Source organism: Pleurodeles waltl, chromosome 6 (genome assembly GCF_031143425.1).
Source record: "Pleurodeles waltl isolate 20211129_DDA chromosome 6, aPleWal1.hap1.20221129, whole genome shotgun sequence".
NCBI classification, from domain to species: domain Eukaryota; kingdom Metazoa; phylum Chordata; class Amphibia; order Caudata; family Salamandridae; genus Pleurodeles; species Pleurodeles waltl.
Window position 1 is genome coordinate 399,670,068 of NC_090445.1, and position 21,139 is coordinate 399,691,206.

The 21,139-nt window shown below is 42.0% G+C and overlaps 1 protein-coding gene across 6 annotated transcripts in view; it reads right to left on the reverse strand.

Annotated features, from left to right (window-relative positions):
• The window catches only part of LOC138299775 (cytosolic phospholipase A2 gamma-like), a 380,498-nt gene that overhangs the window by 305,730 nt on the left and 53,629 nt on the right, over positions 1–21,139 (reverse strand). For all 6 annotated transcript variants that reach the window (XM_069238318.1, XM_069238319.1, XM_069238324.1 and 3 more), the window contains 2 exons: positions 8,806–8,948; positions 1–199 (listed from right to left, as the gene is read on the reverse strand). In XM_069238318.1, the coding sequence (XP_069094419.1) occupies positions 1–199; positions 8,806–8,948 (342 nt within the window). The remainder of the gene's footprint in view (positions 200–8,805; positions 8,949–21,139) is intronic.

Consider the following 21,139-nt stretch of genomic DNA (forward strand, 5'->3'; position numbering starts at 1 on the left):
TTCTTTTATCATATGGTTGCCAACCATATAACTCCAAAGGATTGTCAGGGAGCATACACCCTCTTCAATTGCAAGTTGTATTTTCTGCCATACACTCAGCGGCGTTTGGGAAGGCTTGTTGAGGTATTCTATAAGCTTGTCTTCACACTTCTTTATATTTTTGGACCAATTTATGTCTTCATATACTGAAGACATGCACCTATGAAATAAAAGAAGAAGCATTAGTTGTCGTCATCTCATCAAATAAAACTTAAAATATGATTCAAGGCATGCATAGCATGAGGAGTTAATAGGCAGTAGCTGAATGCAAAACAAAATCAACAATCCATTTAACAAAAAAAGTATTTTTTGTTATGCTAGTAATCGTATTGGGGCGGGGAGTCATCAGTATTGAGGACCAGAAATGTTGTTTCCTACCAATTCTAAACACACATATTCCACATTTTTTAGAAGGAAAAGTCTTATATTTTCTCCCTCTGACTGTGGCTTTATGGATATATATGGTAAGGGTTGTTATGTTGGACCTATGCAGGCAAGGTTTTATATGTTGGACCTATTGGAAATGTCTACTTTCAGGGTTACATGAACCAAGGGGTTCTCAGACACTCAGGTACAAAAGAAATAGTCCTTAAGTAGTTGACAATACTTCTAGAGATGCGTATATGCATTGCTTCTATGGATACTTCATCAGGCCCTTAACTATAGGAATAATTAATGAGCTTCTTTTCAGTAGTGCTTGTAAAACCTATGGTTCAGATGTAATAAGTTTGAAAAATATAGATTGGCCCTATATTTAGAAGACACATTATTTGTGATACAGTTTGTCTTCTGTGACCCCTTCACGCAAATCAGGATTCTTCCCTGCACATGATTAGTGAAGTGTGGTGAGGCTATGAAACATCCATGAGAGCTACTTTGTGCTTTCTGTAAGACAACCACCTTATAGCTGTATACTAGTTTCAGAGATTGTTACCTTTTCCTACCTATCTGGGAATATGTAGAATGAATGAGGCCACCATATAGAATTAGAGAACTTAAGTTTGGAAACAGGTGAATGTGCACATGCTAGATGTGCGGTAGGTGTCTGTGAATGTGGATCAATAGCTTCACCTGAAAGGCATAAGAAAACATGCATATTTGGTATGTGAGTGGGCCTCCTCATCAATCACATCAATCTTCTCCATTACACCAACAAATGTATGGCAGGCAACAAACGAGTGAACCAGGAAACACATTGCAGCAGTAAGGTTTTTCAAAATCTGAGTTCATGACAATGATTTCTAGCAAAGTGTTTTTACTCTGAAATTAAAATTGTGTTTGGATGTTTAGCTTTTCTACATCAATATCTTTGCTATAAAAACTCAATTCAGCAAGTAATGGATTTTTGCATCCAACGAGCAGGGTTCTCACAACCTGTCTGGGAAAAATAAGTGTCAAAATCAATTGACTAATTAGCAATAGAGAAAAAACTATCCTATTCAAACCAGTACCCTGTAATGTCTGGAAGGCCTTATTTAGCAATTCAATTACAGAATCATGACACAAAAAATATTTGTAACTAAAGAAACGTTCAACATAAAAGGTACTTTTAGTGTTGAGCACTGGATTGAGTATTTCAAAGTAAGTGCAAAAAAGAAGGGTGGTATTATCACTAAAAAGACAATTGCCTTGGTTAGGGGTTGGCTAGTGGACTACTCTGTCTATCCCCAATTTAGTGCCTCCTGTCATCAAGACATGTTGAAAATGATGGAGGGCTTCCTATTTCGATACAGAAGTGGAAGGGTCCTCAGAGGAGCTGGCAGATGAGCGTGTAACCATGGAACGGACATAATACTTGGGGGGGAGGGTTGTTGAGTAGTGTTCTGAGAGCCTTGCTTAAACGCCCTGAACAAATTACAATGGCCATTAATACCAATTGTTTTATAGTGTGTTTCAATGTCATATAATACGATGTTACCACAACAAACACGTGTTTTAAGGATACCACAAGGGACCACATTACGATTGGCCAAGCAAACTGACCAAATCTTCTCCTTCCTTGAGGTTACTGATGCTATCTGTATCAATAAATCCAGTGGTGGGGATAATCAGACACTTTGTGAGTTGGACCCTGTGAGAAAACAGGGCTGATTGCAGAGGCCCCATAACTTTTTGCCCCCATTTTCCTCTTTTTGCTGGTGTTTTCCTGACTTTAAAGGTGCCCTGGGTACTGCTAACCAGTCCCAGGGCCTGTGCTCTGTGTAAAATGGATATGCAAATTAGGCTAATTATAATTGGCTAAGTTAACCTACCTATAAGTCCCTAGTATATGGTAGGGCATGTAGGTTTAGGGACCACAGCATAGGTGGTGCACACCTAGGTGCATTGCTGAGGTACCCAGTGTCATTTTAAAAGCAAGCCTGCCTTGCTGGCTGCTTTTAAATTAAAGTTATATGCAAATTCGACTTTGGAATTAAAGGTACTTCCAAAGTCTTAAAATACCTTATTTTTACATATAAGTCACCCCTCAGGTGTGCCCTATGTGCCCCTAGGGCTGGGTGCCATGTAACTATAAGCAGGGACTTTATAAAAATAGATTTATAAGCCCTGGTGAGGTAAAAACAGCCAAATTCGTTTTTCCCTCATTGAAGAAAATGGCCTTCATAGGCTAGAATGGGCAGACTTTATTTTAAATTTTAAAGTCTCCTTAAATGTTACATACCAAGAATTTGGTATCAAATTAATTGTTGTAATAAATCCCACAACTTCCAGTTGTTGGATTTAATATAACTTGTTCAGGTAAAAAGTTTAGACTTTACCTAAAAAGTTGCCAATTTCAGCTCTGCATTGTTTTTGCTGCTGTGCTCTGATTGGCCAGCCTGCAGCAGCTTCTGCCAGGCTACCTTGATGAGGTGTGAAGTGGCCTGACTTCACACAAAGGAATGTGCTTGGGGGAGAGAAATCTACCCTCAGCAGATGGTGAGGCAGGAAGGGGGAGGGCGGCCAAACTGGTCTTCAATGGCAGAGAAGGACATTTGAAGCACCCAGCAACACCCCCACATCCTGCAACCCCAGACAATTAGGTGCCCCCTTGATTAGATTAGGAGAGGGCAGGAGAGGGGTGTGTTTATGATTTTTAGCCACACCAGTGGGTGGGCTCAGCCAGATGTAACCTCCAAAAATCAGATTCATCCATGTTGGATTTTTAGAGACTGTTGCCTTCTGGGATGGATTTTTGCCACACTTCCCAGGAAGTGGTCATCACAGGGGGACGACCCTGTTCCTGATTGGAGAACCAGGACCCCCCTGCTTTTCACCCAGAAGCAAGGATAAAACTGGCAGACCTGCACCCACACCTCAGATCCCCTCCAGAATTCAACAAGAAAGGAACTAAAGAAGAAGAAGGACTGCCCTGCTGGACCCCTGGCCTGCACCTGGACCCTGCACTCAGAAGGACTGCACCAGCTGCACACTTGGGCTTCACAACAAGAAGGACTTTGCCTGGCTTCAACTGGTTCAAGGAGGGACTCCCTGTTTGCTACAGGTGAAAAATTGCTAAACCAGAGTCCCCTGCACCAACTCCTGAAGAAAGAGACCAGCTGACCACTGTCCAGTGGCCAAAAAGGAGTTTGCACCAGGTGCATTCTGGGAGTTGAAGTCCGCACCCCCCAAGGACCATCACAGAACTTCTGGACCCTTGGGGTGAGCTGTGGACCCCAAAAGAACCTTAAAAGAACATCTGGGTGAAGCCCCAGAAGTTTGGAAAAGATTTGAGAATTTTTGGGAAAAAAGCTCCAGAGAGGGACCGACCCGCCGCGGAAATTCTAGCCGGCTTGCCTCAACCGCGACCCGGCCTGACTTCGTGGTTCGTCCCGGTAAAGAAAAACATCCAAAAAAGAGACTAAGTCCGAATGTAAAAAGTTGACCGGGACCTCCCAGCCATCGTATCCGAGAAGGGCTCCATGGACGTCGGATCAAGATCCAGGTTTACCCCGGTCGAAGGATTTTCATCTCGAAAAAACGACTAAGTCCGAAGGTAAAAGTCTCCACCGAGGAAACCCACATCGCGTATCTGGACAAGGGCTCCAGGAGGTCGGATTCAACTGGCAGGTTCGTCCCGTGAAGAAAAACTTCAAAATAAAGACTAAGTCAGAAGGTAACTTTTTAACCGAGGCCTCCCGCGACCTGTAGCCGAGCAGGGCTCCATCGCGGTCGGCCTGAAAGTTTGACTTTGCCCCGGTCGAGGTGCAACCAGATGACCCGATTGGCGCTTTTTGTTTCTAAGCGCTAGAAAAGTAATAATTCTTTAAAAATTCATATCTCCGGTTCCCCTGAACCGATTTTAATCGTTTTTGTGTCATTTTAAAGATAAAAATATAAACTATTTTTATAAATTGGTTTTGGATTTTTAAACTGTTTTCTGTGTTTTATTTAATTATTGTTTTGTGATATTTGAATGCTTTACACTTTGTCTCCTAAGTTAAGCCTTGACGCTCGATGCCAAGCTACCAAGGGTAGAGCTGGGATTAATTTACTGAGACCTAACTGTACCTATGTGGAGGTTAGTGGCTTGTTGCTAGGTGTAGGTACCTACCTGCCCTACCAATAACCCATTTTCCAACAGACCCCGAGTGGACTTGGAAGCTCCACATTTGATTCCCACAGTTATTTTCTCATTTGGGGACACACATACATTCATATTTTTACTGCCTTTAGCAATCAAAGTCTCCAGGTGAAAGTTAAAATCGTATTTATTATGATGGGTTGGCAACTTCTTTTATGGCCCCACTGTAATTAATAGGTCACTGATAGTGAAAGCATAAACCAGTGATTCAAATGCTTAGTTAGTAGTACTTGGTGAGAGTCATCATGTACTAAGACAGTTTTGCCTGTGTGATTTGCTGAATTTAACTGGATAAATGAGTGACATTTAAGGTGGTAAATATAAATATGTAATCATTGCTCAATTGGCTTGAGTACAGTTGTCTGACAAAATATCACAACCACAAATACTGAAATACAAAAATATAGCCACAAAATTTCAAAGGCGAAATGTCAACCTTACATACTTTGTATATGAAGGAAAAATATCAACTACAAAATAAACAAGATCAAGATAGCATCATAAAATAGGCAGGTATATCAATGTTTTAATACTAAAAGTCAATGTACCAACAAAATACATGCAATGTAGAGAAGATAACATTTAATGCTATAACTTGCAAACAAAATAAAATACACTTTAAAGCAAATGTACAAAAAAAATATATATATAAAACATAAGTACATAAAATTATTAAAAAAATAATAACAGTAAAATACTAATAGACAACAAAGAAAACCTAACATATCACATATTTAAAATTACAAAAAAATAAATTTTAAAAACATTGCTTCAAGATTTAGAAACACATAATTCAAGAATAAAAGCAATGAAATAATTTGTAATTATATTTAGAAACAATATATCCTTAACAATTGAAATAGGAAATTTCACGTAAAGACTTGTAGGGGTAACATTTACTACTCTCATTCCAAAGTAAGCAACAGTAAGGAACCTAAAAACCAACCAAAAATAAATGCAAATGAAAAAAAAGTTTAACCCATTATCAATTAAAAAATAAGATACTTATAAAAAACTCTCAAAAACGAATATAACACAACAAAACAATTAAAAACAGATATCATATACAACTATATTAAAAAGCAAGAAAAATACTCATAATTCAAAAGTCTTACCATGTACATTCTGTGCCATGACATTTCTGACATTACTGTATCTTTGACATGACATTTCAGCCCCATCGGATTTTACATCCAATATTATGGTGGACCATCTTCGAGACATTGTATCAAAACCCAAATATATTTTGTGAGGGTATAACAGCTTGATCCATGGTGGTGTAGAATCACAGTATGTTTGATCATTAGATCACATAAATAGGGCAGCTTGACATGTTAGATGTGATAGAAGATCATAGAGCACAGTACAAGAAGAGCAGGACACACCAGCTTGCAGTGTGTTAAACCATAAAGGAAAAATACGCTGTCAGTATGGATCATTAAAATAGATCATTTGATGGTAGGATTTTCATCACTAAGTGAAACTGCACATAGCAAAAACACTAACAATGATCTGGTCATTGCTGAGATACAACCTAATGAACCTTTGCAAACTTTACAACCAGGTAAAGGGGCAAAGAAGAAGCTGAATATATTGGAACACTTTCATTCATCAAATATCAATGGTGAAGAAGGACTCTGCGATAGAGTCCAATTTAATAGCATTGAAGCACAGGAGCTTGGGAAACCCCTCTTTTATTTTGGTATTCTAAAGATCCTGCCACAAGTTGTGTGGAGTTTTTAAAAGCCTATATCTGAACAATGCTGAAAGCTGAAATTCAGCAGAGAATTTGAAATAAAAGGGACACGTTGTAGTTTCCATCACTTTAACTAAAACCAGAAGTGTCCAATGCCTTGATATTCTGACAATTTTGTTTCCATCATCTCAAGCATAATTTCCAATTGGTGATGACATTTGTTGACCGGAGATGCAAAAACAGCAGGAAAAACTCCTTGAACAACTTTGTGAAAGAAACCTTATAGTTAAGAATGGTTGTTCTAGCACTCAGGAAGAAAATCATTATTTCAGTGCTGGGGTCTACCAGTGCACCCTAGCTGAAGATCTCCCAAACTGTCCACGCAGATATTAAAAGCAGTATAAAATGCAAACAATAATCAAATACCACACATGTTCAAATTTCAAATAACTATTTGTAAAACTTACTAGTTTTCCTGAGTTAAATCATGGATTAGTGGAAATATACATGCACTGTCTAATATGTGATGGTCACAATGGATGTGCAAAGTAGGTGAAAGCTACCTTGGTGTGCCTCGCATGAAAGCCTTTACAATCGGACATTGTAGAAGTTTGGATGTTGGTGAAGGGGATCAGTGGTCAAAATGGGTGAGATCTGAGGGGCATGACACAGTCATACCTTTTTGTTTTAAGAAAAACAGTTCTCCTACATTTGTGACAACCATCCTGGGACAGTTAACTCTGACTGTTGAAATGTCTCAATAGTAGTTTGAGGCAGGGAGTCTCCTGTGCTGTGAACTGGAGGGAAAGGGGAACATTTAAACTGGCCTTCTTCCCAGGGTAACTGCCTGCCTGAAATGTGCTCAACTGGTCATTCTAGAAATGTAGAAGATACTTAGAAGCCAGTATTGATTTTAACTGATAAAAACACTTGTAGCTTCCTGAGCCATAGACTTATTTTTGAGTGGCATTGCAAGGGAGGTACCAGCTGAGCTGTGAAGTGTGTGCTTTTAAAGGGAAGTTGTAAAAAAATGCTCTACATACCTTCTGGAAATTACTGAAATCTTGGAAGGACTTTTTTTTTATCTCAAACCTTTTTGTAGCATTCTTTTTTATAATGTCTGTAATGCAAGTTAAAAATAATATTTTACATATTCACAGTGTGTTTTGTCATAGACTGGGACCTCATAGCACTAAGCAAACACAAACCACTAAACTCCACTGCACCTACCTGAATTAATGTCTGTGGAATTCTTGTTACACATACAAACCTCAGCAGTACATTAACTAATAGAGGTTTCATAATGTAGGATAGGGCAGTTTCCACTGACTAACTTAACTTGCATTTATTTATGATATACTAGTCCTGGTTTGTAATATCGCAGGGTAGTAGAGAACATCAGCATGTTGGTTCAGTCCCCACCAAGCTGATGTTCATGTTTCACCATAGAGCTTTAAACTGCTGCTGGTTGGAATGGTGCATTGGAGGAGAAAGGGAGTAGGAGAATCTTGTGAGTTCTATTGTCCTTGACTGCATCATTGGTTGTGGCTGTGTGTGTAGCTTCTAACAAAAAAAAAAACTGAGGGATTCCTCGTGCAACCTCCAACAAAAGACAAAAAGGGAAGTCCATTAGATTCCCTTGAAGTCACCAGATATATGTCCAGTACTAACCTGGATACCCTTTTTTGTACAACACACTTGTGGAGTTTGGCATGGGAATTCACAACTGAGTGCACAGACATGCAATGGAAGGTAATCTTTGACATTAACAGGAGCCTGAATGTGCAAAGGGGACTCCAACTGCCTGTCACTTCTTTTGAAACTTGAGGAATCCTTGGGGTTTTCCACTGGCCTACTGCCTTTGTTGGGCATTAAACGGTAGGAGAAGAGGGCAATGTGTTGGCAGACCCATCACAAGCACCAACATTCTGCCCCACCAGGCCATGTCAGTTTTGAGAGGGAAACGCTGAAACACAATCCTGATGTGGACTTTTGGCAGACAACTGTCAATTACAGAGGCAGGGAAAACGGCATCTAGTTGGTAGTACCCTGTCTCTACCACTGATATGGAACTGGTGGTCACATGGGGAGACTTTGGTGAAGGGAGGCACCAGCAAGATTTAAATTATGCTATTATATTCTAAATAACCATGTACTCTTTGCTGAAAAAAACAACTTCCCCCGATACCAATCCTCACATAGACGATTAGATGTCTAATTCACTGCTCTGTACTTTGCCCTTGAACACCATCATAATTTGTAATTCCTAGCAACATTCCATGTGAGCTAGTATGTGGAATACAAAAAGAGCTAAATTTAAATTTGAGGAAATAAAAATCAATGAGGAAGACGTACACAAATCCAATATAGTGTGATTACCAACAATAACAATTAGCACACAATAGTAGTTTGAACACAGTTTAGTTGGGCCTGTTTTTCACGTTCATGCTGCAAAAGAAGTATAGATTAGAGGAAAGGTTCCATTATATCATTTAATGTAACTCACCATGTAGAGCCAGAAACACCGCACAGATACATGATAGAGTCCAGGAGGTCTGCCCTGCCAAGTTCAGACAGTGTTCCCATAAGCGCTATCATTGCCCGAACTCCTCCACCAGACCCTAAAAGAGCTACACAAGGCACTTTATCCTGGAAAAAATGAACAGGTTGATTACTCCAGAGATTATGTTTTACTACAATGTGCCAGACATTTATATAAATAAATATATAACTACGCCACGAGATTTCTAATGTTAGGCTTGAACATGAGCAGAATCACTGATAGAATATTGAAAACCAAAATATCATGAGGACAGAATATTGTGTCAAAAATATTGAGGCCCCAAAATCAAGACTAAGCACAAATAGGTAAGTGAGGCTGCATTCTTTCACACTAATGCATTTAATCCATGAAATTAGAGGGGGCAGATGGTTTGCAAATACAGATTAGTTCTTATTTCCTTCCCTTGATTTGCAATTAGAGATTAATTCTTGTTTTCTTCTCTCGGGTACATTCCACAATTATATTAGAGAGAGCCAAGGATGGAACAGCAATGCAAAGTGAACTCACCTCTTGTAACAAAAATTGACCTATTCAGAAAGAAATTATGGCATCTGTCGAACTTTGATCTGAATTCCATTTTGCCTCTGGCATCCAGGGACTGTAATAAGTGAGAAACTTCATTCAAATCAGAGGCCTCCACAAATTATCCCCCTACCTGTGAAGTTGGTGAAAAAGATTATCTTCCTTTCACGCATTTCACTCTCAAGGCTAGGCATCTTTACTGGAGTGCTGACCTCATAGTGCCCCACTAGTTCTATCTATTTCCTCAACACCACTGACTGGGACTTGCTGAATTCAAATGTAAGATAGAGTGTGTGTGCGTTTGGGTGTAAGTGCAAGCACCATAATGTGTTTAGTGCTAAAGCTACTTATGTTTTTTTATATATACATTTAAATGTTTTACAAATGGATGGCTTGTAATGAGTGCTATTTCATAATAGAGTTGTAATGTAGCGAGGATGTGTGAGAGAAATCCTATCCGCATCCTCTAAAAAAAAAAAAACAACAACAAAAAAAAACATTTAAATATGTCTAAGGAAGGGCAAGGTCAATCATAGCAACCAATCACAGCATTTGCAAAGTGCAGCACTATCATCCCTAAGAGTATCTGGGCTGAAGGGTGGTGTGTCTCCATTGAAAAGCAACGTCTTGAGTCTCCTTCTGAAGTCTGCTGGGGAGAGAGCTGTTCGGAGGTGGAGGGGTAGACTGTTCCGAGACTGATGGAGAGGGCATTTTGTCTGAGTTCTGCTGGCCACCAGCTGTGGTCTCATATGGATGTGTTCTTCCCGAAGATTAGGACTTCCCTTTTGTCGGTGTTCAGTTTGACAAAAGCAAACAAATACAAATGATTGACAGAATGCGGAACCAATCAAACATTCACCCCCAGTCATAGATCTGGGTTTAATCCATCAATTATTTTGCTCACCGTGACACCCCAGTTTGGACCCAGCCATATTCAAATCAGTCTTGACCCTGGGAACAGTCCAGCCCGACTGCCAGGCCAGGCCATCCCTGGACCGGCAACAAGCAACCTGGGACTGGTTTCAGGGAATCACCCTTCATCAGCCAGGCAAGCTTGAATCCAATGGCACAGTGAGCCCGGGACCCACGTCTGGACATACCCGGCGCACTTATGGCAGCAAAAGCAAACAAACACAAATGATGGAGGGAATGCGGAACCAATCAAACATTCACCCCAGTCACAGATTTGGGTTTAATCCATCAATTATTTTGCTCATCATGCCATCCCAGTTTGGACCTAGCCAAATGCAAAGCAGTTCTGACTCTGTTCCCCATGGGAACAGTCCAGCCCGAACTGCCAGGCCAGGTCCTCCCTGGACCAAAAAAAAGCATACAAGGGCCAGTTTCAGGGTAACACCCTAAATGGTTTCCACATGATTTTGCAAATCCCAGCACCACACCTAATTGCTGTACCATAGAAGTTTTACTTTTAGATGCCTGGGAAACCTCTGACAATTTGCTGTCCAGTAGAAGGCCCAGATAATTGTATGTGGTCACATGATCCAATGGCTTCTTAAAGACTCCAAGAGTAATTCTTTGATTTCTTTGATTAAAGATCATGTATTGCTTATTCCAGCATTGATAGTGAGGCATCTGGAGGCACAGAAAGATTCAAAACCTGCCAGTAGTCTGTGTATCAGCAATTCTGTTTGTGTTATTAGTACAACGTCATCAGGAAAAAAAGCTGTATTGATATTGATTCATAGTTTTTTTTTAGTACATGTAATCAAGGTTTGGCCTCATTTTTATGACATTGTTTATATAGCAATTAAATAAAGTTAGCGCTCACAGGCAACCTTACCTGGCTCCCCATTTTAATATTTTAATGGCAGCTCAGCAGTGAGCTCACCCCTTGTAGTGTATTTCACCTGCTTGGTTGTATCAGAATGTGTTACAATTAGCAGATTTAATAGCTTATGTGGGACACCCTGTTCCTTAAAAATTAGCCATAAAATAGGGTGGTAGATGCTGTTAAAGGCTGCTTGAGGATCAATAAAAAACAAGTATGAGGAAGATTTTAAGAAGGAAATGTATTTAGGGCAGATGAGGTTTAGACTCATTACTTGATCCACTGTGTTTTGAGCATTCCTAAAACCATGTTGATATAAAGATAGCAGGCCTATCAGCAAACCACTGATCTAAACCAGATAGTAGCAGTTTCCTAAAGACTGTTCCAACTCCATCAAGCAGTGAAATTGGCAAGCCGTTCTCTGGCCTGTCTCTTGGCCAAATTTTACATAATTGAACTATTTTGATTTTGTTTTACAGGAGTATGGAATCTTTTCATGGTCCCAAATACTGTTAAACACCCTAGTCAGTACCGAAGACCATAAGTTTAGGTGGCTCCAGAAAATATCTGTTGGAATTTTATGCGGGCCAGTTGCTCTGCACAGTTTGTGGGCTCAAATTGCTTGGGTGACTTGTTTTTTAGTGATTCATCAAATTAGCTGATGTTTGTATTACATAAATGGACCATCTACAAAAGTGCTGAGGTTTCACACAATAAAGATCTTCTAATTGTCAGATTTTTGGTTGCTAATTTCAAGGTCACACACGTTTACACTCCTGCTTACCGTTTGATTATCATTGAGATTTTAAAGAATCCTTATTCTGTTTAATTTGACAATTGGTTATTTTATAGAGGTTTTGCACTTGTGTTCTGATGAAGAGAAACAAAATAGTTAAACCAGTTTTTGGGCTTATGTTCTTGGAGGGCCCTTGCAGTCTCATCTTATTACTTCCCAAAATTCGCTACAATTTCTGGAAGTTATTAAGTCATGTATAGTTCACCTTAGTTCTGTGTTTTCTTTTTCTTTTTAAATTTTGTTAACCGTTTGTACTTTTTTCTCATCATGAGATCCTGAGGAAAAGCTCAATTTATGCTACCAAGTGAATGTTCTTACACATGCATGTTATCACACACATTCAAGGAAAGCACCAATCCCAAGTAAAGTTGCAGTTAACCCTTATGTGGCTGAAACTAATATTAGATACCAAGTATACTTTACAAGCTAATATTTTCCATAAATTGCTTTAAGGTGAGCACTAGGGATCTGATTTAGCCTTTTGAAGGTACACATCTATTCTACCGCCTTGGTGGAGGGCAGCCATAGCCTTTAGATATCCCTGCCTCTATGGTGCTAGTCTCTCTGCTGTGAGATAAGCCACTGCTATAGCAGCTCTCCTAACAGCTTTGCTGGTTTTCCTAGTTGGATCCAGACTTAACATGTCCACTTGGCAAACTGATTAGAAGTAAAACGCTGTCTAAGCAGTAGTGCATTTCCTCCTAGCAAAAATTAAATGGACCTACTGTGGAGGGAGTATTTTCCCTGTGCGTTTGGGCTATTTTACATTTTCAGTTTGAAAAGAAGTGAATTTTGCTGAGTGAGTGCACAAGCAGCATGATTTCTTTGTTCAGTCATAACAAACTCCTAACAAAGGAATGTGTCTCTCAATAAAAAGTATATGGTCCGAAGCATAGGGAGCTTGTTCCATCTTCCTGAAGCCTTTAACCTTTTCCCTGCCAGTTTCCACGATGGCTGTAATGGCAAAATAGCGCAGGGAAAATTAGCAATGTAGTTCTGCCCTCAATATGACGGCGTTACCATCAAGGTCACCCAGGAGTCCTGTATCAAACAGACCACTGGGCTAGAAGTTACTGCCAGCAGTGCCTGCTGCTGTTATGCTGATGAAATCCAGGATTTCTCTGACTTGCAAAAGAGAGGGAAAACTAGTAGTTTAGTAGGGACGAGAGTACTGCCAGTTTAGGGCATCCACCTGTTCCAAAAAAGTCGAAATAAAGCCATAAGTTCCCTTTTAATATTAAGTCCTATTTAACAATATGTTGCTGGACAAGATTGCCTCAATATCCACTGTTTTAAATTATTATCTATCCCATCCCTTTTCATTTTTTTTCTCATCAGCCTGCTTTCCCTAGTGAATGGTGAGATCTATTTATTGATGCTATCTCAGCCTAATTTATGACTCTGTCTACACAGTGATCGCATGTTTTGGGCTGTGGTAGTAACACTTGACTGGCAGAAAGATAAGATCTGATTGGCTACCTCACATCAAATTTGATATTTGTCAGCGATTTTAGAACTCAGTCCCTGTGTTCTAAAAAAAAAAAAGAACATAGAAGGGAACAGGGTAGGGATACCATGGCTCCCTAGGCATTGGGGTGGGGGGGTGGTTGTGCACTACTGCTGCAGTACCAGGCATTGGGGTGGGGGGGGGTTCTGTAGTACTGCCGCAGTACCACAGGAAATGTTTAAAAGAAAATATGGCACACCCTTTTTCAAACCAAAAAATAACCCTGCTGTGGACCAGGGCCAGGGTGGTTGTCAGCTCCCGTCGGCACAGTGGGTGCAGGCTAGGTATCCAGGGGGGCAGCAGGGGTCTTGGGTATTTTCCTGTAGCCCCTGACAGGGAGCAGAGTTGTGCAGGTCACCCCAGGATAGGTGCAGGCTGGGGAGCCAAAGGGACCCTAAAAGAATGGAAACCCATGGGAGTGATATCAACAATTATGTGATGAACAAGTGATGAGTGATGCTATGTCAGGTCATAAGCAGTGCATGGCTGGGCACAGGTTATAGCTAGCTCCGTGAGTTACAAGTATTGAATTTCAGTGTTTTTTGTAAGTTTTAAACTGACACTTTCGCCTAACTATAATATAATTTTAACGTTAGTTTTTCAGGGAAGAGCCCGGTTCGCCAAAAGGAGGGTATACTGGTGTCCATTCAGGTCACTCACCACCCTGGACCTTGGGGTCATGGAGGAAGAACCAAAGCCGCAGCCAACTCCCTGCATCCAGAAGGTGGAGGCATTACTCCTACACTTAGGGAGAGGCTAATAATGCTGCTCCCTGTGGGCAGGAGCAATATTTGGATCTGTTTCACTGCCCGCAGGGGGATTTTCGGGGTAGGTTTTAGGGTTTAGGGTCAGGCCGGGTGGTGGGTTTGGGGTAGTTTTCAGGACAGAGAGGGGTAGGTTTCAGGGTTCAGGGAGGAGGGTCAGGGTAGTTTTTAGGACAGGGTGGGGTAGTTTTTAGGATGGGGTGGGGTAGGGTTTAGGGCGTGGCAGGGCTCAGGGTAGTTTTTAGGACAGGGCAGGGTAGTTTTCAAGATTTAGGGTGGGGGCGGGTTGGTCGGAGTAGTTTTTAGGACACAGCAGGATCGTTTTTAGGAGAGGGTAGGTTTTAGGGTTAAGGGCGGGGGTCGGGGTAGTTTGCAGGACAGGGTGGGGTAGGTTTTAGGGTTCAGGGTAGTTTTGAAAAAAGGTTGGGGTAGGTTTTATGGTTTGGGTGGGAGTCAGGGTAGCTTTAGGACAGGACAGAATAGGTATTAGGGGTAAGATCAGGTCATTTTTAGGACAGGGCAGGGTAGGGTAGGTTTTAGGGTTTAGGGCGGGGGGATGGGGTAGTTTTTAGAAGAGGGTCGGTTTTAGGGCGTGGTAGGTTTAAGGGTTTAGGACGGGGTTGAGGTAGTTTTTAGGACCAGGTAGGTTCTAGGGCGGGGCTGTGGTCGTTTTTAGGACAGGATGGGGCCATTTTAAGGACAGGATAGGTTTTAGGGTTCTGGGTGGGGGGGTCGCTGATGCTTTTAGGACAAGGCGGGGTAGGTTTTAGAGTTCACAGTGGGGCAGAGGGTCGGGGTAGATTTTATGACAGGTTAGGATTTAGGGTGGGACAAGGATTCAGGGTAGTTTTCGAGGACAGGGTGAGGTAGGTTTTAGGGTTAAAGGGTGGGGTTGTTGTTAGGACAGGTAAGGTTTTAGGGTTCAGGGTGGGGGTTTGGGATTCTTTTTAGGTCAAGGCAGGGTAGGTTTTACGGTTCAGGGTGGGGCGTTGGGGGAGTTTTTAAGGCAGGGTGGGGTAGGTTTTACAGTTTAGGGCAGGGGTCGGGGTCATTTTTAGGACAGGGCAGGGAAGGTTTTAGGGCAGGGTCAGAATAGTTTTTAGGACACTGTGGGGTAGTTAATAGGGTTTAAGGCAGAGGTAGTTTTTAGCACAGGGTGGGTAGTTTTTAGGTCAGGGTGGGTTTTAGGATTTAGGGCTGGGACTCAGGATAGTTTTAACGAGAGGTGGGGCAGTCTTTAGGACAGGATAGGTATTAGGATTTAGGGTGGGCGGTGGGTTGGGGTAGCTTTTAGGACAAGGTGGGATAGTTTTTAGGAAAGGGTAGGTTTTGGGTTTAGTGTGGGGAAGCTTTTACTATAGGGCAGGGTAGGTTTAGGGCAGGGTCTCAGGGAAGTTTTTTGGAAGGATAGGTTTTAGAGTGGGGCGAGGGGGTTGTATCACACATCCATGCATGGCGTTACCACATATACCTTTACTAAGCATGCTTTTACAACAAAATGGTAAAGACATGTCACATTAAAGACGCAGTTGCGGTTCCAACCGCATTGTTAAGCCATGTGTGGTTCTGCCATGCGTGGTTCATACGATCCATGTTGAGATGCGACTGGGTGCCACCACTTCAACCAGGAAGTGGTGGCAGCCATCCTGGGACTCAGACTCAGCTGAGTCCCAAGACAAAACACATGGAAAACACAAAGGGTAGTGGGGAAAGCCACAGGAACGCCATTTGGGGACAAAACATGTTTTTTGAATTTTGCTATTGATCTGCAGCAAACATTTAAAGAAACAAGAGGTAAATATTTAGGGAGAAGGAGAGTATATGACCCCCTACCTGGGATGATTTTGGCCCTGAGGAGCCATACCCCTGGGCCTCCAAATAAAGTGGGAGGCTTGTATGACCCTAAAAACCCTATCCCCAGGGACCTGGGCTGGTATGGCCCTGAACACCCAATCCCCAGGGACCTGGCCATACTTAAAAAGGGGAGGGGTGGCACACAGCTTCCCTGCTCCTGCCAATTCTGGCCCTGGGTACCCCATCCACTGGGGCCCGGCAGCAATTTCAAAAGGAAGGGGGCCACATGTCCCCCTCCCAAAGTCATTGATGGCCCTGCAGACCCCATGGAAAATGATCCCACCTGCTGGTAGCAGACTTTTTATCTGTTTTTCTGCCTGTACTAAAGTGGGCAGGGAAGTACATGAAACAAATGTTCCTGCCCACAGGAGGTGTGGTGCTGGCTGGGACTGCAGTGGCCCTGGCACTCCACACTAGGTCCCTAACCATAGTGTGGTTGGTGCTCCAGGTGGGCACCAGTGCACCCACCCTTTGATGGCTGGGCCCTGGGGAATGGGGGTCACCTCAGTTGAAATCAGCCCGGGTAGTGGGGGCCATACAGCCCCCTACCATTTAAATATTGTCTGGGCCCAGGAGGATGGGGTCCTTTGGGCTGATTTTGGTCCAGGGAGGAGGGCTTGGTGCCTTCTTCCGCCTAAATATAGAGGTGGGCCCCAGGGGATGGGGTCCCCGGGGCCAAAAATCAGCCCAGTGAGCAGGACACTTGCCCCCTCCCTCCCAAAATGTGCTGGCCCATTGAGGATGGGGTCAACCAGGCCAAAATTGGCCCAGGGAGGTGGGGTGCATGCCCCATCCCCATTAAATATAGAGACAGGCCCAAAGGATGGTGTCCCTGGAGTGGAAATCAGCCAGGGTATATTTGCTGTGTGCCCTTTCCCTCTGAAATATGTTGCTGGACTACAGGGATGTAGTCCCTGATGCCAACAGCAGCCCGGGGGGGGGGGCATGTGCTGGCTGGCTTTATGGGTTTGGCTGTCGGTGGGTGGTTGGCTGCTGGGCCTAGCATCGGGCCAGGCCCTGCAGTGCAGCCCTGGCATGCACAACAGAAGACTGTGAACAGCGTTGGAATGACTGCATGAGAAGGGTTGGCCACAGGGCCTGTCTGTAAGTCAGGCCTTGCGACCAACTCTCAAAATGCATGGCCTTCATTTAGGTTTGGATTTGACACACACAAAACCATAGAAATTCAGCAGTTATAGATAAACTTACCTCAATAAATGAACTTGTGCCCTAAGGTTACTATACCTCACACCCTTGAAATGCACTGCTAATTATTCCACATATTACATCAGTCATGACTTTTTTTATGACATCATTGATAATATCACTGCAAAACTGTGCATTGAGGGGGCACAAGTGTTAGTTACTTTAGGGTGCAAGTTATAGTTACCTGAGCTAACCACAACTCCTGCCCTAAGGTAACTACAACTAGCTTCCTCGTTATCAATAATTGTATTGCATATGTTGCAGTAATAATATCAATGATGCCGTAGAAGGTCTCATCAATGATGCAATATGTGGAGTAATTAGCTGTGCATGGTGAAGTTATAGTCACCTTAGGGAACGAGTTATAGTTACTTGAGTTAACCATAACTATAACTGTGAGGAAATTCAGAACCTAACTTTAACATCCCCGTAACCTTTGTTTTTTTCAGTGAATTTCTATGTCTTATTTAGCACGTACAGACGTAAATATGAGCAGCGCCTGGCAGCCAACCCTCCTGCATGCACCCAAGCTAAGCAGCATGAGTTTGGATGCAGTGGGTGTACTTTTTAAATTTTTTCTCAGATCTGGGATCCATGGATCCACCCATGGATCTGCAAATTGGATGAAAAAAATATATAACTGGTCAATTTTAGCCCACGAGGAGGATCCTGCTATGTGTCCTATGAGGGCAGGCTATCTGTATCCTGACCCCTTATTTGTTTTTCCACTCTTCTTTACACCCGAGCCGATGTGACAAACAAAATGGCTGCAGCAATGTTTCTGTCAGGTTGCGGTCAGGCAATCAGTGCCTTGCTTTTTCCCCTGAATCTGCAAATCCTTGAATCTGAATCTGCAGCCCTAGATATCTATATTTTTTAACTCTAATATCTCAGAAACTGCTGAACAGATTTATACCAAATCACAAAAAGCACAATCTGGTGACTACTAAGATCTAGCTTCCTGCCAAATGTGGTGTAATTCCATTCAGAGGTTTAGGCTGTAGGTGTGTGTAAAGACCCAATGGAAAAATGAATGGGGAAAACTCATCTTAGGACCCCCCTTTTTTCTCCATCCTTGCTTGACGGATCACCCTGAAACCTTCAAGGCAGTAGGTGAACTGAACAAATTATATGTTTTGAAAATTTGAAGATCTGTCAAGCGGCACCAAAGTTATGGGCAAAACAAAAAAAATTCAGTCTATGGAAACTAGGAATATATATATATATATATATATATATACATATATCACATACTGGCATATGTCACATACTGGTGGTTGGTAGTAGGTAGTTATAGTTATATAGTTAGGATCATGTGTCCATAGGAAAACATTTTTTTTACTTGCCTATCTCTTTCGTGCAGTGTGACAGATCTTCACAAAATGTTCCCCCAAAAAACAAGAATTTTAATTCTCAAAGGAGTTTGGAACACGACTAAGGCTTGAACTGCTAGAGGGAATTACACCAAATTTGGCAAAAAGATAGATTTCGCACATTGTGCTTTTTTGTTATTTAGTGTAAATTTGTTCACAAGTGGTGGAGAAATGTAAGGAAATCCAAATTTGTATGTCCAGGGCCGCGGAGCCTCCCTGACGACTTGTGAAGAATAACGAGCTGGTTCAGGGAATCGCAAAGCTCTGATTGGCTGCCAACACTTCAACCAGGTTGGCAGCCATCTTAGTACTAGGCTTCAATTGAGTCCCACAAAAAAAAAAAATAAGAGGAAAAGTAGGAATTCCCTGACCCCCAAACCTTGTTCTGGAGGTCACAGAGAGGCCCCAGCAGAGCAAAAAAAAACAATTTCTTTAAAAAAATGTTTGCTGCAAATTTGTGAAATTCACAAATTGATGGCAAAAATGAAAAAAACTGCAGTCTTCTGTGCTTGTTTTTAATGAAGCCCCTGTATGGGCCAAGCCCCGAGGGCATGCTGTGCTTTTTTTTTATAAAATGGAGGGCTTATTTATGCCCCGGGGACCCCACCTCCCTGGGGCTTAATGTGAATATTCTGTCAAGGTCACACAACCCCCCTGTACCTCGGAGACCACCACCTCCCCAGGGCTTAAAAATAACACTATGCTGGGGGGTCCCCACTATGCACAGTTGTTCTTGTCAATAATTTGATTGACTGTTAATGTTTAACTGATATTTATACTGGGGCTATTAAAGTTGTCATGAGTGTTGTAGTATCTGGGGTAATTAGTAGTGCATGGCGAGGGCACAAGTTATAGTTACCTTAGCCCATGAGTTATAGTTAATTGAAATATCTATAACTGCTGAATTTCTCTAGTTTTGTGTGAGTAAATTCAGAACCTAACTTTAACGTCCATGTAACCTTTGTTTTTTTCAGTGAATGTCCATGTATTTTTTACATAAATTAATTTTTATTACTATACGTTAATCCAAACACCACTTCGCCTGTGAGTGGTGAGGGTTGGCTATAGGGCCTGGTTGGTGGCCAGGCACTGTGGCTAGTGGCCTACAACCACCCAATCCTGTGCCACGCATGTCCAAAGGCCATGCGTGTCCAAAGGCCATGCGTGGTGGGAGTTGCCCCGGATCTGTCTCTCTGGGTTTGAGAATAGGTGTGAGAGAGTGTCTCTGGGTTTGAGAGTGGGTGTAAGAGTATCGGAGTGTGAGTGGTTGTGAGAGGGTCTGTGTGAGAGTGGGTGTGACAGAGACTATCTCGGTATGAGGGTAGATGCAAGAGGATGTCTCTGAGTGCGAGAATGGGAGCAAGAGTGTTCCTGTGAGTGGGTTTATGGGCATATGAGATTGTGAGTGGGTTTGTGAGTCTGAGTGGGTCTGTGAAAGTCTGACTAACCATAATTCCTATAATAAAATGAACCCCCTCACTTTTTCCCTTTCTAAATTATGTGTTTTAAGTTTTACCACTTTTATTCAATCAAGATGGCTTCAAGTTTGCCACACTTTTGCCATAAGTAAGACTGTTAGAACTTTAGTTGTTCTTTAGCTCACTCTAGAGGAAAACTTTTCCACAAATTGGATAAGCCTAAAATTCAGTATGGTGTTTCTTGGATGTAATGCTTCCGTTAAAGCTTGTCTGCATGTTCTGACCCCTAATTCGTTTAGTTCTTTTTTCAGTAAATGTTGGACAAATGCAGACCACATGTACTAGGTTTCTATTGTCAGATGACATAAGCGGAACTCATGGGTGTCTACTAACGTAGCCTTCTTACATTTTGGCATGAGGTCTAACATTGGCACTTCACCCAGCCTTAGCTTTAGGAAATGCTGTTTGATTTTCAATGAGTAGGGGGCAGCCAACAGTGGTGATTCTTTGAGAACTTTATATGAATTAACAATCAGCCAACTGTGCGACCTTTTAGCCAAGACTTCCCTGTCTTCTAGCCAACTACATAATTTACTTGATTTATTTACTACTTTAATAAAAGCCAGAGTCGGAAACGATTGATCCCATACATCTCCTAAATTAAAAAGGGCTAGGCTTTTTACCAAATACTTTTTATAGTTACTATTACCTCTTTCTAGATTAATTTCCTGCCAAGCTAGGTTAGCCAGTGTTCCTTTTGGGGTGCGGTGTAGTTTGTAACAACATTTAATATATGTCGCAGGTCGAGCCAATGTCTGCTTAACCAGCATAAATTCCAATCTAATCTGGGATGGGGAAGCATGACAAGGTAGCCTGAAAACACACTTATACACCTTTACCAAACGTTTATCCAAGAGAGGTTCTTCCCTCCTCGTCATTATTTCAGTCCCATATGCAAGGGTTGGGAGTAATTTTGCTCTCATTACAGCTGTCAGTGGATTCAATGCATGGCCACGGATTGAATTTTCAAGTCTGCCAAAAGCATAAA